The following is a 21,649-nucleotide window of genomic DNA, read 5'->3' on the forward strand; positions in this document are numbered from 1 at the left end:
TTTCAAGCTGTCCCTGCTAGGACTCCATTACTCTGCCTTAGAAAATGACATTCAACTCCTCTAGCAGTAAGTACACTGATGTAAATTAATAACCACTTTATTCAAGAGAAAGGTAATTTGCAAATATTTATCAACTGTGTCAATGAAGGCAAATAAGCTTTGTTGCCCTTAGGAAACAGAGCAAATGAAATGATCTAGTCTTAACTCCATAGCTAAGATGACCTTGAATAAGGCTGTCCTCTTTCTGGGCCTCATTGTTGTTATCCACAGAAAAGAGGTTTTAAACCAGATGAACTCTAGTTATTAAAATAATTTATAACTCGGCTTTATAGAGGTCTGTCCATATATTTAACTTCAAATTTGAGAAGTCCGAGAACATTTTAAAGCAAGTCAAGAAACCAAGGAATGAGTCCCAAGTTCATTCTCAGGGAGACTAGTAATCATGAAGCTGTGAAAATCTCACTTCCCCGTGTGTTCTATGGGGTAAATCTCACAGGTTATTTTGCTCAAGATTATTTTGAAGACTGAATTGGATAAGCCATGTGAATGTGTCAGAAATTAGTTATGTAATGATTATTGAAGTAGATAATTGAAACACTGTACACATCCCTCCCGACTGAAGTAACAGGCTTGGTTATTTAGTATTAGGACATATAACTTGTTACTTGTGCTGAGTAAATGGTAGGTTGTGTTGTGAGAATCAAAATTGTAGAGTCTTGGTATCTCCGGGGAGTCCCTACCTTTGAAATTTTAACAAAAAGATAAACGAATATCCTAAAAAGAAATCAGAAAGAATGTAGGAAGGAGGAAATTCGCAGGCAAAGGAGGGAGACAGGAATAGACAAGGCAAAGTTAGGAAAATAAAAGGCGAGTTAAAAAGAATTGCAGGGATGGGGAGGGGCAGTGGGCATCAGCAGGGTAGGGACAGGAGCCAGTTAGACTGGGGGCGGGAGTGGCTGCTCCGGTGACTTGCCAAGCAGGCACCAGGCGGAGGAGGGGAGCAGAAGGGAGGGACTTGGCGAAGGGCAAAAGCAGGGCAAGACTTAAAAGGGGGATGACCCTAGCTAGCTGATGCCACCAGTGACCTCCGACGCCCAGGACCAGGGGACCCCTTGAGGAATAACTGGAAGAAAGGCCAGACCGCTGAGACAGTCTCCGACTCCCAAGAGACGCACTGACCTCAAAGGGAAGACCCCTCGAGGTGCCCAGCACTCGGCTACCATGTGCGAACTATACAGCAAGCAGGACACGCTGGCGCTGCGAGGGAAGCACATCGGGTAAGGGCTACCCGACCCGAAGGAGAGGTGCGGTAGGGTAGGGAAGCGTGCAAAGAGCCGAAGCTGTTCAGGAGTGGAGAGCGAGACAATTGCACGTACGCTCTGCGTGCGAGGCTCCTGCCCGCGGGTGCGCGACGCCGCCTGCCTGCCGCGCTTGCGCGCCGCGCAGGACGCCGCCCGCGCCTGCTGCGCACCCGGGGAGCCGGCTCGGCCAGGCGCACCTGCATCTGGCTGCGCTGGGCGGATGCGGTCGTGGGCAGGAGCCTGGCTATAGGCGGCTGGAGGAGTTGCCGACCAGGGTTTGTAGTCACTCGGTGCACGGGCTCTGCGAGGGAGACTTGTAGCGCGCCCACCCAACTCGAAAGCTGGAAACGTATGAGCCCAGAAGTAGTTTTGGTGATGGCTATGAAAACGAACTAATTTTGACAACTTTTGTTGTAGAAAAAGGGCGGGGGAGGGGGCGGAGTGCTTGCTTGCTCGGTTAAGCCGTAAAGGGTTAATCTAGCCAATAGAAAAACTTGAAACCACCTTCTGTCAGAAAAGCGGGCAGTTCAGTTACCAGATGCCCTACTCACCATCTAGGTCGCCCAAGCGTCCCCTCACTTCGAATATAAAATGCCGTATTCTCCCCAGTCTGCTTTGTTTTGTCCGTATTGTGAACTACTTCTAATATAATGGTGAGGATACAAGACTGATCTGAGCTCTGGTCCTAGTTGAGTGTCTCGTTACCTGTAGGACCTCTGTCAAATTCATTTCCTGTATTATGAAAATAGGCATAAAATTCTATAGGAATAGGAGCGAGCAAATGAAAATAATAAGTATGTTAGCGTTTGTGTCTGTTTAAAAAAAATGTAAATATGAATGATTGAGGCTATTAGCCCAAATCCTAGTACGACCAATTGTCAGCAGTATGCAGTTGACTGCTGCAACCGACAGGGCATCGGAGGAGAAAAAAAGAACAGAGGGGCACAACAAACAACAGAAGTGGTGTCCTCTTTGGGAGAGAGCTGGGCACTTTCTCATACTGAAGCTTCTGACCTGAAACAGGGAAGTTTCTAGATGGTTTAGGAGACTAGTTAGAGCTCAACCCCAAAATGGAGTAAAAATGGCCAACCCCCTCCCCCCCCCATTAGCTGATCACCACCCACTTTTTCTAATCATTCATTCCGTTAGTTTTCAATCCTGTGTAATTAGATTCCACTGGAAATCTAATCGTTTCTGACATGAACTATTCTATGGAAGGTAGAATGTAGGTGTAAACTGACAAGAAGTCTGAAGGACAGGTGGAAATTATGTTTAAAAGGCAAGGTGAAGTCTGCAGCTTTCAGTTCACAATTCATAGCAAAAGGTTTTCTGTCACTTTTAACTAGTAGGCATAAATTAATAGTTGAACTTGAACAAGAAATTCTCATTAAATATTATTTTCATTTTAGTTTGTTTAAAAACTACCTCAATAAAGCTGGGTGTGGTGGTATACATCTGTAATCCCAGTTACTTGGGAGGCGGAGGTAGGAGGATTGCAAGTTGAAGGCCAGTCTGGGCAACTTAGCAAGACCCTGCCTCAAAATAAAAAACAAAAAGGGCTAGGAATGTTGCTTAGTGACTTAATGCTCTGGGTTCATCCCCAGTACTGCAAAACAACAACTTCAATGAGGGAGTGGGGATGTAGTAATTCAGCGATAAAGTATTGCCCTTGTATCCCTCAGGCCCTGCTTCTATCTCTAGGACTGCAAAAATAAAACAAAAATAAATTCTCCAGCAACAAATATACCAACCTTAAGCAATTCTAAAATCTGAAATTACTGTGTATAATAATCAATATACTTTCTTATATAAGAATAGAAAATCTATTTGTTATAGGATAAGTTCCCTCCAAATATGTGGGAATGGAAATGATGTACTATCTCCTTCATAGATTTAACTCTGTTATTTTTATTTTTTCAGTTTTATTACTTCTCATATTGGTGCATTATAATTATACATGATAGTAAGATTTGTTGTTATATATTTATACATGCACAGAACAATGTAATTTGGTCAATACCACCCCTTGGTAAGTTATTTTTAGCTTTTAGTACTGAGCCACATCCTCAGCCCTTTTTTTTTTTTTTTTTTTTTTTTTTTTTTCCTTTTTAATTTAGGGAGAGGGTCTTCTGAATTGCTTAGGGCCTCAATAAATTGCTGAAGCCGGCTTTGAATTTGCAATCCTCCTTCTTCAACCTCCAGAGCCTCTGGGATTACAGGCATACACCACTGCGCCCCATCTGTTCATGTCTTTATAAAGTAGATTGGAAGGAAAAAAGAGAAGAGAGAGAGAAATAGCAAAAGTCTACTTTCAAATTCTGTTTTTTTTTTTTTTTCATTTGCTGACTAGCTAATAAATCTTGATCAAGTTTCTTAATTTTTCTATGCCTCAGTCTCCTCACTAATAAAAATGAGAATAACAGCACCTATTTCATAGCATTATTGGATTAAATGAGATTTGTAAAATATGTAAGTTTCTGATATATAAGAAGTATCAAAGAAAAAAAGTTTACTTTTTGTGTTAAAACAAAATTTCCCAAAGGAAAATTAGTTGTCGCTTTGTGTGATTAGAGCTATCAGCAAGTTAATGATTCTTGTGCCTCTAAACAGAATTGTTGAATCATGGTAAATTTAATATAACCACCATAAGAAATATGAGCAGTGACAGGAATGGAGGATTAAGGTAAAAGTTTGCAGGCTGATAAGAAATGAAAAAAAAAAAGCATGTCATTCAGGTTGTGTTTTCCCTTTCTTTTATGTAATTGTAATTTTCCATTTAGGACAAATACTGAGTTGTCCTGCCAGACCGAAGTATTTCTTTTGATTATTTCTAGGCCCTCATGCGAAATTTTCTTTGCTGCGGATCCCATCAAAATAGTACGAGCCCAGAGGCAGTACATGTTTGACGAGAAAGGGGAACAGTACTTGGATTGCATCAACAATGTCGCCCATGGTAAGTGTCCTGTTTTTGTAGTTCCTTGGAGTAAGTGTTTAGGAAGCAGTATTAATCTCAGGAATTGCAGTGGCTGCAGTCCCTTTGCTGAGAGGCTGAATAGTCCTGAAAGGGAAAAGTGACAGCTAAATGTGGAAGAAAAAAGAGCTCAACTTTTTTCTTGCTTTCTTCAGAATTCCACTCGCTTCCCAAGCACTTACAATTGTTAACTTATTTCTTGGACTTTTGTCTAAATTTTAGTAGGACACTGTCACCCAGAAGTGTTCAAAGCTGCTCTGAAACAGATGGAACTGCTAAATACAAACTCCCGATTCCTCCACGACAACATTGTTGAGTATGCCAAACGCCTTTCAGCCACCCTGCCCGAGAAGCTCTCTGTTTGCTATTTTACAAATTCAGGGTAAGTTTCCAGTTTCCCACCCATCCTCATTCCTGTTAAACTCTGTCTGTTCTCAAGTGCACCTTTTCTTTTGATTCATGGTGAAGCATGGACGTCTGAAAAATTTGGCTGATATTCTCAACAGTCACCAAGTGACCTCAAATTAGGAGCAGGACTTTTGTTTCTTCCTCTTTGCCTCATGACTCTGAGCTTCTCTGGTCAAATTATGCTCAACTCTTGAGGCAGTAGAGTAAGTAGTTAAAAAGCAAGAGCCCAGGATAGTTCTTTCAAAACATTAATGAAGAGTTTTAGCCAAGAAATAAGTCTACTAAACAAGCTTCAACTTTTGTAAGATTTTTGATTGATTTGATTTTTCTTACAGAAATTGAGTGTATTTCCCTAGCACAAATAGAAGGAAGGAAAGAGGGAAGGAGGGAAAAACAGAAGAAAGGAAGGAAGTAAGGGAAGGAGGAAGTGGGGAAATTCAAGTGAATAGGTACATTCCAACTTTTAAATTCTGTGCATGCAAACTATCATACATCTATTTGTAATGTTAGGAAAGCTGTATATGCAACAGAAACTCCTATTTTTAAAGTTATTGTGTATATGTGCATGTATGTATTAAAATTCACTATTTCAAATACTGTAAATGTTTGCTTATGTCATTTTGCATGAACTATTTTAAAAGCAAACTAATGATCAGAATATTCTTTTCCTTATAAGGAATTTAGAAGATACCTTAGGATCTATTGTTATTAAGCATTCTTGCCTCTGATAAATAAAATGTGATTATTTTACTTTCATTTATAAAGCATTCCATGCTTTTAAGTGGCTTTAGTCACAAAAAGCACTGTCCTCAAAGACTGGAGGCACATCTAGTACAAAGAATAATGGTCTTGGAGTTATACAAACTTTAATCTAAATCCTGACTCTACCTCTTAATAGTTGTAAAACCTTCTTCTGATTGCTTAACCTCTCTGAGGCTCTTTTCTCATCTATATAAAGGAGATAAAGAAACTACCTTGTGGAGTTGTTCTGAGAATAAATACCAGTAAGTATTCAGCATATATCTAGCAGACAATAAAGATTCCACAAATGATTATTTTCTTTCTCTCTGTCTGGGTAGAATATTTAGACCCTCTGCACCAGTTAGGGGAAAAAATGACCTTCATTTCATAGATAAGGAAACTAATAAAATACTGAGCCAGTACAACAAATTTGGTAGCCAAGCATCAACCCTCAGCCTCCCATTCCTCCTCCTGAGATTGGCTTAGTTCAGGCTTCTTAGAGTCCTCAAAGACGGTCACTTACTGATGGGGCTAGACTAGACTTGAAACGAGCAGCCTGTCTGTGGTTTTTACTGGACTTCTGTTATGTCTCATTCTCGCTTGAAAACCTCTGGGTGACTTGAGTTAGAGAGTGAAGTGAGCTCAGGGTGGGTGAGATTGAAGGGGAAGAAAAGGACTTCAACGTACTACTTTATACATTTCTGAATAAATGTAATCTTACAACTTTTGTAATTAACATTTTGAAATATTTTATAAAGGGATTGTCACACTGTCCCCTCTCTCTCCTATGTTAATAGATCTGAAGCCAATGACTTAGCTTTACGCCTGGCTCGGCAGTTCCGAGACCACCAAGATGTGATCACTCTGGACCAGTAAGTCTCAGACACAGACTTCTAAGCAAGAATTGCCTTCAGAGATAAAACTATTCTGGTCATATCCTTACTAATATCATAAGCACATGTAGAAGAGGACACGTGGAACAATGTTTTTAAAATTCTATGTCAATGTGTCAAGGCCAGCTGAAATCCAGAGGATAATTCTTTCCAATACTGGCACATGGGGGAGTCTATACTTGGTGCTGGGGAGGCTGTAGCCTCATGGACTTTTCTTGAATCAGGCTGACTTTTCACACAGTATTTATTGTACCACTACTATATCGAACTCAGTCTTCAGAATAAAAATGCAATTCATTTCCTTATTGTGATTGTCCATTATAATTAATTTTAAAAAGAACAATTTAAAACAAATTTTTAAAGAAACCCAACAGCCAATTAAGTTTGTGACTATTAAGTTACATTTAATCTTACCTCTCAAGCATGAATTTATTACATTTTAAACAAGAAATCCATCAACTTTTTAATTTACTAGAGAGGTTTATTTTACTTTATTTTATTTTATTTTTCTACCTTCCACCCCACAAACCTCAATGCAGAGGGTGGAACTAAGTATGTACTTCATTTTGTGCCCATCCTCCCATATCTTTAGACAACTATGATAATGTGTTCAATGTGTATCTTTCATTTTATTTCACATAAAATGTGTATCTCTTTTAATTTTATAAAAATCAATTTGCATCTCTTTTTCTGTTTCCATCTTTTATCCCTTGTCACTGTGTTTCAAGAACTCTATGTTGCTGGGTGGACATCTGTTCTATTCTTCCTAGTGCTGTCCAATAGAAATACAATGTGATCATATAAGCACATTAACATGTTCTAGTAGCCATTATATCATGGTATAATAATTTCAATGTACAATCAATCTAAAAGATACTGAAATATCTTACATTCTTTTTTTGTACTAAATATTGGAAGTCCAGTGTTTGTTTTGCACCCTCAGGACATCTCAAATGAGACAAGTTACATTTCAGGCACCCAGCGGCTCCATGTGGGGAATGACTGTCATAGGAAATTATAATGCAGTTCTAACTATCTCACAGCAGTACCCAGACATGGATACTGTAACTGCCACCTATTCTTGGCCACCAAAAGCAGACTGCAACAAGCATCCTTGTACCTGTGCCCTTGATGACCTTTCTGAGAATTTCTTAGGATACCCAGAAACGGGACTGTTAAGACTTAGGGTACACTAAAAATACTATGAATTTAACTATATACTGCCACATTTGTCTGCAAAATGGTAGCAGCATTCCACACTATTTTCCACTAAAACTTATCACTAAAATTTTTTACTAAAATTTATCCTGCTAACTTTTTTCCTAATTTTTACCAGTCTAAGAGGTGTAACATATCTCTCAATGTCATGTTAATCTGCATTTTTCTAATTATTAATTCGAGATTCTCTTTGTATGCATTTTTATGTTTTTGTGATTTCCGAGGATTGCCTGTTCATCTTCTTTGTCCATTTTTCTCTTGGGATTCCCATTCTTTTCTTATTGGTTTGTGGTTGCTTGCATGGTCTAGATCAAAGGATCTCAACCCTGAATGCAAATCTGGAATCATCTGGGAAAGATTTTCAAAATGCTAATGCTCAGGCCCCACCCAGACTAATTAAAGAGAATTTCTAAAGCTAGATTCCAAGAACTAGTGTTTTTCTTTTTTTAGGTTCCCCAAGTGATCCTAACATGCAGGTAGAATTGAGAACCACCATTTTAGGCATTAATCTCTTTTAATTACAGATATTTCAAGTATATTTTCACAATCTAATATTGTCCTTCAACAGAAATCTATTTATATTTTTTTAATTAGGGATTAAACCCAGGGGCACTTAACCACTGAGCCACATCCCCAGTCCTTTTTTGTATTTTTCAGTTTTGAGACAGGGTCTTGCTATGTTGCCTAGAGCCTCACTAAGTTGTTGAAGCTGGCTTTGAACTTGCAATTCTTCTGCCTCAGCCTCCTAAGCCACTGGGATTACAGGCATGACCACGCTACCCAGACCCCAGAAATCTTTTTGATTAAATCAAGTAGATAATATTTTTATCTTGTGGTTTAGGCTTTCTGTATCTTTTAAAAAATCTCTCTCCCCCTCTCCCTGACCCCCATCTTACTCTCCAGATCAGAAAGATGTTCTTCCATTTTATAACTATTTCTCATGTTGAATCCACCAGGCCCCCACTTCCTCACATTTATGTATAGATGTACTCTGAGCTCTTTTTCTGTTCCACTGGTCTCTATGTTCTTATTCCAATAACATACTAATTTTATTAGAAAGCATTGTAACCTGTCTGATCTATGCTACAGCAAGTTCTTTGCTTTATCTGATCAGAAGCCTTTTGTAATTTCCTTTCCAGATCTCCCCATTATATCTTGGGCAAGAAACAAGCAAAAAAAAAAAAAAAAAAAAAAAAAACATAGCCACTTGTGTTTTTTTTTTATTGTAAACAAATGGGATACATGTTGTTTCTCTATGTGTACATGGAGTCAAGGCATACCATTTGTGTAATCATAAATTTACATAGGGCAATGTTGCTTGATTCATTCTGTTATTTTTTTTCCCTTCACCCCACCCCTCCCACCCCTCTTTACCCTCTATACAGTACTTCCTTCCTCCATACTTGCCCCCCTCCCTAACCCTAACTCTAACCCTAACACTAACCCTTCCCTCCCCCCCATTATGTGTCATCCTCCACTTATTAGCGATATCATTCGTCCTTTGGCTTTTTGAGATTGGCTTATCTCACTTAGCATGATATTCTCCAATTTCATCCATTTGCCTGCAAATGCCATAATTTTATCATTCTTTATGGCTGAGTAATATTCCATTGTATATATATATACCACAGTTTCTTTATCCACTCATCAATTGAAGGGCATCTAGGTTGGTTCCACAGTCTGGCTATTGTGAATTGAGCAGCTATGAACATTGATGTGGCTGTATCTCTGGAGTATGCTGATTTTAAGTCCTTTGGGTATAGGCCAAGGAGTGGGATAGCTGGGTCAAATGGTGGTTCCATTCCAAGCTTTCTGAGAAATCTCCATACTGCTTTCCAGAGTGGCTGCACTAATTTGCAACCCCACCAGCAATGTATGAGTGTACCTTTTTCCCCACATCCTCGCCAACACCTATTGTTGCTTGTGTTCTTGATAATCACCATTCTAATTGGGGTGAGATGGGCCACTTGTGTTTTAAATGAGAGGAATTTCATGACCATTTGGTCACCACAATCTGAGTTTTTCTTGAGGAGACTTCCTGTTCCTTCCTCATTACTGCTTGCCTCATATTTGCAATTGGACATACTACAGAAATCATCTTTGATATAAAGGGGTTGTTATTCATTCCCTAGTACTACAAAGAAATAAAAACAAAAAAAAAAAAATTTAAAGTAAAGTTGTTCTCAAAATTTACCAGACTGTAACTATCACATATATTTAAAAAATACATACATGTAGAATTTTGCATGAAGATACGGAAAATAATTTTTCTTCTTTAGACAATCTAATTTAGCACTATCAAAGAAATAATGTGATTTTCCCAACTGAAAAAGAAATTGCCTGAGGACAAATACTTGGCTTTCCATGTATAGACAAATTAAATGGCCAAAGTTACCATGAAAAATTAAATCTTATATAGTTAAACCTAGTACCAGTGTGGATGGACGTATAGGGGTAATAAGCCACACTCCTTTTCACTCACTGAAAAGGCATCCTTCTCGGAGCAATTTGGTTACTATTCTTTTTCTTTTCAGTGCTTACCATGGTCACCTATCATCTTTAATTGAGATCAGTCCATATAAATTTCGGAAGGGCAAAGATATCAAGAAAGAGTTTGTACATGTGGTAAGTATCTGACAATCCTAGAATCACAGCATTAGTACTGGAAAAATGCCTAGTGACAGTCTAACTCAATATCATCAAAATGAAACCAAGGCCGGGCACTGTGGTGCATGCCTGTAATCTCAGCTACTCAGGAGGCTGAGGCAGGAAGATCTCAAATTCAAGGTCAGCCTGGGCAACTTAGTAAGACCCTGTCTCAAAATAAAAATTTTAAAGGACTGGGAATATAGAAAGAAGAGAGAGAGAGAGAGAGAGAGAGAGAGAGAGAGAGAGAGAGAGAGAGAAAGAAACAAAAGAAACCAAGTAAAAGAAACATAAGATCTAGAATAGTTACATGACTTGATAAAGTCTAAGGACTAAAGACCAAATATGGCTTAGTCCACTGATGAGTATGATAGCAGGCAGGTTAGTACAGTGGTAGAGTATGTCATTCACAGCTGTCATTTTATTTTTCTTGCTCCTTCATCAATTACTTTTTCTACCTCTCATGCCAACTCAAAATTCAGAGTTAAATTGAGTTTGCATGACTTATAAAATGTGCTCTATTGGTAAATTATTATGTAAATTAATTTTAAAGTCAGAAACCAAGTTGAGAAACAGTGAAATCCATTTGGTGTGTTTGTGTTGAGATTCAGTAGACTCTTTTAAAAATTTTAATTTATTTTTATTGTAAACAAATGGGATACATGTTGTTTCTGTTTGTACATGGAGTAAAGGCATACCATTTGCATGATCATACATTTACATAGGGTAATGAGGTTTGATTCATTCTGTTATTTTTTTCCTTCCCCCCCGGTAGACTTTCTTAAGACTGTCATCCATCCCTTCTTTCAAGATTTTAGATCTGAAGTCAGTGCCGAGGCACTCTTTATATTTATAAATGATTATAGTTAATAATATAGTTGATAAGTGTTGGTTTTAAATAGAATATTTAATATGGTTTCTGTTCATTGTCTTTTTAAATTTTTTTAATTTGTTTTAATTGACAGTAGAATGCACTTTGACACATCATATATAATGGAGTATAATTTCTCATTCTTCTGGTTATACATGATGTTGAATACCACTGGTTGTATATATATGTACATGGGGTAATAATGTCTGCTCCATTCTACTATCTTTCCTACCCCCATAACCCCTCTTCATTACTCTCTACTAATCTAAAGTAACTATTCTTCCCTATCCCCCCCCCCCCCAATTGTGAATTAGTATCCACATATCAGAGAAAATATTCGGCTTTTGGTTTTGGGGAATTGCCTTATTTTGCTTAGCATAATATTCTCTAGCTCCATCCATTTACTGGCAAATGCCATAATTTCATTCTTCTTTAAGGCTGAGTAATATTCCATTATATATGTGTGTGCCCATGCGTGTGTGTATGTTTATGTATGTCACATTTTTTTTTTTGGTACTGCGGGTTGAGCTCAGGGGCACTTGACCACTGAGCCACATCCATTCATCTGTTGAAGGACACCTGGGTTATTTCCATAGTATAGCTATTGTGAATTGAGCTGCTATAAACATTGATGTGACTGCATTACCACTTGTTGATTTGAATTTGCTATTTATGTGAATAAAAACAATATTTCATTTATAAGGTCTGAAAGTGAATCCAAGATCATGTTCATAATTCAGAGAGGTCATTTTTTCAGAGTTAAAAATGCTCAGGAAAAAGAACACAAGAATCTAGAGTCACTTAAGTCAACATGATCAACTTTCTCACATGCCCTTGTGGGGAGATGGCTTTTTAAATAAGTTTAGTTAAGAGGTAAATAAGAAGCTGAATCGTGTGATATTTTCAGGCACCAACTCCAGATACTTACAGAGGAAAATATAGAGAAGACCATTCGGACCCAGCCAGTGCTTATGCAGATGAAGTGAGGAAGATTATTGAAGAAGCTCATAACAATGGAAGGAAGGTTGGCTTTTCAAAACATTAATGTCTTATATAAAATGAATTGAAACTGTAATTCACTGGAGAGAAGAAAAAGAATTAGATCTGAATACTCTTTCTGTTCTTCTCTGACTACATTTTCACTTGGTTCATATTGAGGAAAAAAAAAAAAGCGTGATTACAGTCATGCCTCTCAGACTGTCTACTTAATTTATCCCGGGAATGCAAACACAAGGCTCACTGAAGAACGGGTGGCCTGATTCTGACTTCTCCAGCCCTACACAGGGTCTGGTCCAGAGGGATTGGGGATGAGAGGATTAAGAAAGGTGATAAACCAGGGAAGACTTCTGAGAGGAACACCAGGGGTTAACATAGGGTGAAGGGACAGTGGCCCTGAAGTCTCAGGATGAATGGAGACTTCCCACAGGGGTCTTCCGTGAAGCTAGTTCAAGATTCCTGAAGCTATGGAGCCTGGGCTTGATCTGCACCTAGGTGAGCCAAGGTGGAAAAATGTCCTTCCAATATAGTCCTGCACTTCTAGTCAGAAACAGAGTCCTCAAAGGGTTTTCATTTATTTCAGTCTTTATTCTACTATATTCAGCTTCATTTATATTCAGCTTCAATTCTCAGCCAATTTAGGGGTTACTTATGTGGTTATTTGATGCAAATTCATAATACTTTCCTTTTAAACTGGCTTATGGCATAGATGTGGCAATTCAAAAAGAAAACCCCTAATTTAAATAAAAATTGTTTACTTTTTCCAATTAATTTAAATATCTTGGTCATTATGACTAGAGAGTCATTCACATTTCTCAGCTGTTTCTTCTTATCCATCCATTTTCCAGATCCTCTTTTGAGATACCTCTACTGGGCAGGTTTATACTTTCTCTCTCTTCAAATAAAGCCTATACTTCTTTACATATATGATGGTAGTCAGTGCTTTCAGGGAAAATTTACTTTATAACAAATCATATGAGCCTTTTGTCACTAAAAGAGAATCTGGATAATTTTTGAGAATATTAGCATTCAGTAGTTTTGGGGTTAATATGTCATGTTAACAATGCTAAAAGTAATAAGAAAATACAAGATGGGTGCTTCTGAATGATGTGTTTGCAGAGTCATGGAATTTTAGGTTAGAAATCTCTGGAGTCCAACAGCCTTGTTCTGTAGCTAATACTCGATAGAACTAAAAAATGAAGGATTTAACCCAAGATAATACAGTCGTTAAGGAGTAGTCTGACCTAGAACCTTGGTTCTCTTGATTTATCTGTTCTTCTTGTTCTCTCTCTTCTTACTTCAGCGTTCTGTATTTTCTGCTTCTTGCTTAGTCTCTAGAATACTTCATGTATAGTTCCTATTGTGAGTTGTCTAACTGTGGGGAAAGTGTGGTTCAGTGCAAGACGTAGAAAATATAGTATAGTAACAATTGCATATAGCCACAGCCACCCTCCTATCTCCTTTGGATCAATTCCAGCTTCAAGAAGTCCTCTTTTACCACACTGGCTAAAAATTCCATGGTGATGCCTTTGAAACCTTGGTAAATTTTTAGAGAGTCTTCTCAAAGACTGACCAAACCATAAGTCTTATTCAGATCATCCTAATGATGAAACCACTGCACTTAATTAATGTTGAAGAAATGGGAGTTCCTTCTCATCTCCTCCATTTCTCTTGGTTGCTTTATGGGTACCCTAGAATTTCAAAAACTAACCAGATCATTTGCTTTTCTAGCATAGACATCTTTTATTTTAATCAAAAGTCCTATCTGCCACTTAGAACAGTTCTGTTCCTAGCCACTTTTTAAATAACCTGCTCTATAGCAATTCTCTTTCTTAGGGGGTTAGTGGGGGACCTAATGGACTGTGACCCCATCTTCTCTTATATAGATTGCTGCCTTTATTGCTGAATCCATGCAGAGTTGTGGCGGACAAATAATCCCTCCAGCAGGCTACTTCCAGAAAGTGGCAGAGTATGTACTTGACGTGGGCACCCTTGGTCAGACTGAGGGCACAGTGACAACTCTCTAGGGCCATATTGGTTGCCAATACATTGAAGTACTCCCAGTCTAGCTGGTAAATAGCCACTCCTGAGTGTCTGCCATCCCAGGACTCTCAGGTGATCCCCTATCCTCCCCAAGATGCAGAAAACCAAGGGTTTGCCACATGGCCCAGCAGAGTGGCCTCCAGAACTCTGTGCCAGTCCCTCCTCTGGCATCCTGTCTGATTGGCTGGTAACTAAGCCTTATCAATTAGTAAAAATCTGAAGACCCTGCTGAAAACTACTCATTCAATTCTTTCTCTTTCTACTTAAAATACTGCAATATAGCTTACTTTAAGTAGCACACACCCATACAGTGCGGAAATATCTAATCTAGAAATTTTACTACATTATAACATCTATGTGGGGTTCTGCATATTTCGAACACAGATTAAGGCTTCAGGTTGACAAGGCTTTTTTTATCTTAATCTACATCTTTTTTAACCATTTATTTTTTAATTTTGATTTTTCATTTTTTATTTTTTTGTAATAATCTACATCTTTATGTGTAGGTCTGGGGACTATCAGTGTTATAAAGACATTAAATACACCTTTGCTTTTCAGATATGTACACAGAGCAGGGGGAGTGTTCATAGCTGATGAAGTTCAGGTAGGCTTTGGCCGAGTTGGAAAACATTTCTGGAGCTTCCAAATGCATGGGGAGGACTTTGTTCCAGACATTGTTACAATGGGAAAACCCATGGGCAATGGCCACCCAATGGCATGTGTGGTGACGACCAAAGAAATTGCAGAAGCCTTCAACAGTGCTGGGGTGGAGTATTTCAATACGGTAAATTTTGGTCTACAACTTTAATTCTTTTCTTTTTTTCATTTAAAAATTGTCTTATTAAACCTACAAAAATTTCAACTTTACAAATAATCAAAGGATACAACTTAAAACAGCAACTAGATACCATTTGTTCCTAATACATTTATTACAATATAAGAGATTATGATAATACTTAATGCTGAGCAGAATGGGATAAGACAAGTGCTTAACACACTGTGGATGGGAGAATAGATAGAAGTTTCTAGAACTGGATCTCCCAGGAAGAAGCAAGAACCTTATAGACGTTCAAACCCTACTGACTCCTAATCTTAAATCTAGAAATTTCTGCTAAAAATCGTATAGCTATTTATTTAAAATATAAAAATGTGAGAAAACTTAAGTGTTTAACAGTAATCACTTGACTAAAAATTCTACAACTTTAATTCTAAGAGGGAAAAGTAATACACACTCTTCTACTTTTTGCCAAGTAGTAAAGACTAAAGCTCAGTTTTGCCAGTAATAACCCCAGGACCCTAGCTAAACCAGATTTTATTGTATATGGCACAGCATTCCTTGTATTTTTCCTGGTGTATCTTTTTTCTTCCTAAAACAGTCTTATTAATTTTTACAGTAATAGGTGGCTAGCCTGCTAAATTTTGTCATTAGAATATTTTCACTACAGACAATATGATCTTTTTGTATCATATTTAAAATTCCCAAGATATTTTTAAAGTATTTAGGTGATTTAGTATTATAAATGTTATACAACTATCAAAAGAGATACTAAATTTATATCTTTGGGAAATTTTATTTTCATGGAATTCATCCAAACATTAAAAGCTAAAAGCTTAAGGCTTGGAAAAATTACTGTAGATTGTACAATATGTATATAAAATTTGTTACAGCTAAAAAGTTTTGAATGAAAGGACATAAATTATCCTGAGAAAATGCCATTGTTTAGCTATTTTCACTCAGCTCTTCAAGGGTAGAAACCCCAGTTTCCTTCACTGAATTATACTTTGAAATCCTTAATTTATAATATAATGTCTTTTTATTTTGTTTGGATGAAACAATAAATTCCCCCGATAGGCCTTCCTACCAGTTATGCAGCATGGAGAATATATTCCGGAGTGAATTTTCACTCAATCCTAAATGAATAGAATCATACTGTATTCTAAATCTGAGAAATTAATACTGTGGAGAAAATGTTATTAAAATCGCATTTTCACTTAAAAGTATAGAAGCTAAATTTCTCATAGATGAAGCAATATCACTAATTGGATGGTTCTGTTTTCTCGTTTATCTTTCTTCTGAAGTACGGAGGAAATCCAGTGTCTTGTGCTGTTGGTTTGGCTGTCCTGGATATCATTGAAAATGAAGACCTCCAGGGAAATGCTACAAGAGTAGGAAATTACCTTATTGAGTTACTGAATAAGCAAAAGGCTAAGCACACTTTGATAGGCGATGTTAGGTATGTTTATCATGAAGTTGTCTTCCAGTTATTTGTTTTCCCAAAATAAAAATCTTATATTTTACATTATAAATTTAAAATTAAGTATATAAAACTAAATCTAGAAAACACTGAGAAACAGAAAAAGCAAAAATCGTTCTTCTTCCAGAATATGGATATCATCACTGTTAACATTTTTGTGTATATCTTTCCTTTCATTCTTTTTTCTTTCTGATAAAGCTAGGATAATTTCAGTTCCCAAAAGATGAAAAGAATAAATTCTCAATGCTATGCAAAATTATTTAAAATGTCCTCCTAGAAAGTTGGATATTTTTCATAGATACATATAAATGTTTATCATCATAAATAGCCTAAGAAACTAAATGTCATGAAAAGGTTATTTTTAAGTCCTTTCCTTTTATAATTGGGAAAAATTGATGACAAAACTGTTTCAAAAACTAGGAATAGCCATGAATGCTGGATTGGAATCTTGGCTTAGTTAAAAATCAGTAACAATGACACTTCACGGGTATCATATTCAGCTTTACACTAACCTGAACTTTGGGGACAGTGTTAACTTTTTGTGACAATGCAGTGTTTCTACAGTGTGTGTTAAGTTTTTCTCCCCACCTTCCCAGGGGCATCGGCCTTTTTATCGGGATTGACTTAGTGAAGGACCATGAGCAAAGAACCCCTGCCACAGCGGAGGCCCAGCATGTCATCTACAAGTAAATTCACCCCCACATCCTTTGGTACCTTGGCCCACTTGAAATCTTGTTTTACTTATTCTCACCTTTCCAAAAAAGGAAAATTTAAGACACATGCAGTTTATAAATGTGAACTTCTGGAATGCAGAATATTTATCTGCACTGTGTTCTCGTGGTCCTTAAAAAATCTTAGTTATCGATCATATATACTCACACATATTTCCTGCGCCAATTAGGATGAAAGAAAAACGGGTGCTGCTCAGTGTGGATGGACCTCATAGAAATGTGCTTAAAATAAAACCACCCATGTGCTTCACTGAAGAAAATGCAAAGGTTATGGTGGACCAACTCGATGGGATTTTGACAGGTAGGTACACATATATTTAAAATGTCTCCTTACCTCCTCCCCAAAACTCACTGCCTCCTCACAGCCCCAGCCTCATCCATGGCCATAAGCATCTTGTGTCCATGATGGAAGTGAGGCAGGGCAGAAATAAAAGTCTAACTTTCCAATAGAACTAGAAACAGCTGAAACATAACAACCATATAGACTCTCAGTTAAATCAAATTTCTCAGTTTATACTCACACAACTTCAGATCTAAGTTTTACTGAGATAACACACTTCTATTTTTATCATTTATTTTTACTTTAAAAGTAACCAGGCACCTGGGCACATGCCTGTAATCCCAGCTACTTGGGGAAGCTGAGGCAGGAAGATTCTAAGTTCAACACCAGCCTGGGTAACTTAGGCCGTGTCTCAAAATGAAAAACAAAAAGAGCCGGAGATGTAGCTCAGTGGTAGAATGCCCCTGGTTCAAACCCCAGTAACACACACACACACACACACAAACACACACACACAACCACATGAAGAAGAAGAATTAGGATATTTAAAACTGCATATAGTTTTCAGCACTGTACCATTAAAATACCAAAACATTTTAATAAAAATTAGTCTACAGATTAACAATTTTTATTACATGAAATTGTTTGACTTTGTGTTTTTAAGGCTTAATTTTTCTTTTCATTTAAATAATATTTAAAATATTGGTTAAGATATCTTGTTTTATCCCAATTTAATTTTTGACTTTTGTTGTCATTCAGAATTATAGCCTATCATAGGAATTTGTCTCTTATTTGATCACATTATGCAATTAGGTAAATTTGTTTTTCTGTTATGAACGTAAAGTAAATAAGCACCATAAATCCATGTTAAATATCATAAAGCACTATTAAAAAGTTAGTTCATTTCTGTTGTTGCTCTTAATTATATTGTTAAGATTCAACTTCTCATGTTTCAGGGTTAGAATAGGGCTGAGAATCCAGGAATCAATACAGCCTATGAAATAGATAATTAATGTTTGTAAACCTGAGAGTCAGCTTGTTGTTCACAATAGGGTAACTGGACTCGGAGACTGTACTCACACACAAAAATGGCAAGCATTACTAAGGAGGCTGCGCGTCCTTAGGCCCCATCACTCCTGGAAGAAAGGATATAGGTTGGGGCCACCTATTGCTCCTAGAAGAAAGGATATAGGTTGGGGGAGCAGAACGAGTCCAACTCAACTCAGGGCTTGAGCATCATTTACAGTGGGCCAGAAAAATTTGCTATAATAAAAATTTTAAGCCAGAAGTTTTAATAGTGATTTTTTTTTTTTTCAACCACGGATGGAACCTAAGAGTGCTTAACCACTAAGCCACATCTCCAGCCCTTCTTACTTTTTTATTTGAGACAGACTCTCACCAGGTTGGTTACAGCCTCTCTAAGTTGCTGAGGCTGACTTTGAACCTGTGATCCTCTTGACTTAACCTCCTGAGCCACTGGGAATACAGGCGTGAACCACCACGCCCAGCAATAGTGACATTTTTAAACATACAGTTCTTCATTAAAGATATTCCTATAGACACCAAAAAAATTTTTAAGGATTTTTATATTATTCTGTCTTTTCCATGATATCTTCTTTATTTAGCTGTAGAAGAAGCCATGCAAGCCGAAACTCAAAGTGTGATCTCTGAGAATACCCCATGCAGAACAAAGGTAAGAGTTGGCTACTTTATTTGTAGGAGAAAAGTGTAAAGCTTTGAGAATTTAAGAAAAAAATGCAAAATTTAAAAAGACTTATACAGTGGCTTTTAGAACAAAACAAGCCCAGGCTAGGATTTGCTTGTTGAAAATTTGAGTGCACAGTTAAATTTCCAAAGACTATATTACAGCATTTGAGAGAAATAAAGCAAAAGAACCATTCTTAAAGGATCATTTCTATACCAAAAAAAAAAAAAAATATATATATATATATATATATAGATAGATAGATAGATAGATAGATAGATAGATAGATAGATAGATTTCTCCATCCATCCTCTGACCTACAAAGAGCGCTTTCAAAATATAGAAACAGATGGTAACAAATGATCTGAGCTCTTTCTTGGTTGCTCAAAGGCTGCATAAGTGCCTCTGGTTCCCATACACTGCTCCTTACCATCAGCAGAGGTGTTTGTAGTGTGGTTCCACAGCGCCAGAGCTTGGTTCTGAAATGAACTAAAGTGGAAGCTTCCAAACGCAGCCTGGGAATCATCTGGCACTAAGTGGCCTAGTTTCTGCATTTGATGTGTTTCCAGCACAGGGCCTTTCCATTCTCTTCCCAAGCTGCCCAGGGTGTGAGAAAGAGCACCCTGGGCTTGGAAACAGAAAGGCAAATCTTGAGAGGCTTTGTTGCATAACTTGTTATTCGTTTATGACTTAGATGCCTAAAGGAACACTCAGTGCCCAGAGGCCGCCTGCACATCCAGTGCAGTCAGCAGTCTTTTCCGCGATTAAAAACATTGGGCTGTTTGAGTGAGAGCAAATGATTTGTTAACAGTAATGTCTCTGTCTCTTCATTCAACACAGACTAGTTCTAGGAATCCATTTTTATATGAAGTTCAAGAGTAGCTTCTCAAGTCTAGGATGGAATCATAGCTACAAAAACAGATTGACCAAGCATTGAAAAGCATCCTGCAAAAACAAAAGTTCACCACAGGCAATTCGTTCTTAGAGTTAGCAAAATTAATACACATTTTTGAAATTTTGACTTGGAGTCCCAGATCTTATGTTACCATCACATTTCAAATGTCTACTGAAGATACTAATAAGGGGATTAGAGAGGAACAACCAGCATTGCTTTGTCTTGTGCTGTTTTCCCTGGGGTTTGTGTGTGTTGGTCTGTTAAGTAGGTCTTGCAGAGGTTGGGCTGGCGCAGCAGTGAGAGTTTTGTGTGCTTGTCTTGCAGATGCACAAGGACGCACATGTGGAATTGCTCAGTGACAGCACCAATGACCCCACAGAAAATCCCAGCAGAAAGAGAAATGGAATGTGCACAAATAAGCATTCACTGCTCAGTAAAAGGCTCAAGACATGAAAGATCAGGATTATGAAGTCATCATTTTCCAGAGTTGTAGAAAATGAATGGATGTGTCTCATCTCTTTGTAGTTCTATTGTACTATCTAAAGGTAGTGTTTCCATTTAGTCTAGATTTGTAAATAAAAAGGTAGATGAGTAATAAGAATAAACCAAGTTTAATTTAACTATGTCAAGATTAATAATTCTTTAGCCTGTTAATTCCTTGAGATTTCTGATGTTACTTAATTTATTCTTCTAAATTCAAACTTGGAAATACAAAACTAAGATGGCAATTTTACATCTCATGTTTCAGTGTTTGAAATTAAAGAACCTGAGTATAATAAATCCTTAACTTTGAAGACTTTGTGCATTAAAATATGAATTCTATAATGGTTTTTCACAAAAATATATTTATGGACTGTAATAAAATAAAGGATGATGTAAATTAAAAAATGTACTAGAAAAGTGTTTACCCTTTTGCAGAGAATGTTAAGGGTTGGGGTGGCAAAAAATCAAAATCATGTAGAAAAAAAATCATATGCTGCAAACATTAAAATGTGAATGAACAATAACCTCTGGCGGGAAACTTGGTTAATCATCACAATGTGGGTAGGGGGACAAGGAGTATTCACAAACACTCATATGAGGGTGTTTCTGGAACAGCAGTGATAGCCAAAGAACAGCCTTTTGAGTTGGGAGACTTCAGCTCTGTCTACTCAAAAATTATGTTACTTTGACCTTTTAATTCATCATCTTCCTCTATCACCAAGTTTATCATTATATATACACCCTATGTACCCAGGTTGGACCATGTTATATACATACACACACACACACACACACACACACACACACACACACACACACACACACACACACACACACACACACACACCCCTAGCTAAACCCTGATAAAATGAAGTGAGGAAACCCAAGACATCAAGTGTTTCTTTGTTACCTGATGGTCTCACAAGGCATTCACCAATGTACTGAACTGGAAGAAATTTGAATTTTAGAGTGAACTTTTCAAAATATCTCCCTACTGCCTTCCTAATAGCTATTCAACTTTGTGTTTGTTTTTGTATTTCTTAAAGAAAAGACATTAACTTTGCTATGGCTCTTTCCTGATAACAGAGAGAGGATGAGAGGAAAATTAATTGCAAAAAGCTTTCTTTCTGGGTACATCATAAAAATGCTATAAAAATGCCAGTTCTCATTATTGCTTTTTGCTCCTAAAAATATAACCTGTGACTTTGTGGA

At 37.4% G+C, this 21,649-nt stretch overlaps 1 protein-coding gene and 1 long non-coding RNA gene across 5 annotated transcripts in view; one reads left to right on the forward strand and one right to left on the reverse strand.

The window, feature by feature from the left end:
• The window catches only part of LOC306669557, a 137,207-nt gene extending 116,943 nt beyond the window's left edge, over positions 1 to 20,264 (reverse strand). Inside the window, exon 1 of the long non-coding RNA XR_013766150.1 lies at positions 19,490 to 20,264. This is a non-coding gene — a long non-coding RNA (uncharacterized lncRNA). The remainder of the gene's footprint in view (positions 1 to 19,489) is intronic.
• ETNPPL (ethanolamine-phosphate phospho-lyase) lies at positions 1,014 to 20,592 on the forward strand. Of its 4 annotated transcripts, none has more exons than XM_079153572.1 (13): positions 1,019 to 1,277; positions 4,136 to 4,254; positions 4,495 to 4,654; positions 6,219 to 6,293; positions 10,067 to 10,157; positions 11,957 to 12,073; positions 13,932 to 14,014; positions 14,647 to 14,872; positions 16,168 to 16,322; positions 16,940 to 17,029; positions 17,245 to 17,375; positions 18,980 to 19,047; positions 20,279 to 20,592. In XM_079153572.1, the coding sequence occupies exons 1-13, from the start codon at positions 1,222 to 1,224 to the stop codon at positions 20,405 to 20,407; spliced, it is 1,500 nt and encodes a 499-aa protein (XP_079009698.1). In that variant the 5' UTR covers positions 1,019 to 1,221; the 3' UTR covers positions 20,408 to 20,592. The 4 variants fall into 4 exon arrangements, with proteins under 4 accessions (XP_079009700.1, XP_079009699.1, XP_079009698.1 ...); XM_079153575.1 differs by lacking the exon at positions 1,019 to 1,277 and adding an exon at positions 1,445 to 1,576; XM_079153574.1 differs by lacking the exon at positions 16,940 to 17,029 and having other exon boundaries at positions 1,014 to 1,277.
• Positions 20,593 to 21,649: the final 1,057 nt, after the last annotated feature.

This window comes from Sciurus vulgaris (genome assembly GCF_902686455.1).
Source record: "Sciurus vulgaris genome assembly, chromosome: 9".
Taxonomy (NCBI): Eukaryota; Metazoa; Chordata; class Mammalia; order Rodentia; family Sciuridae; genus Sciurus; species Sciurus vulgaris.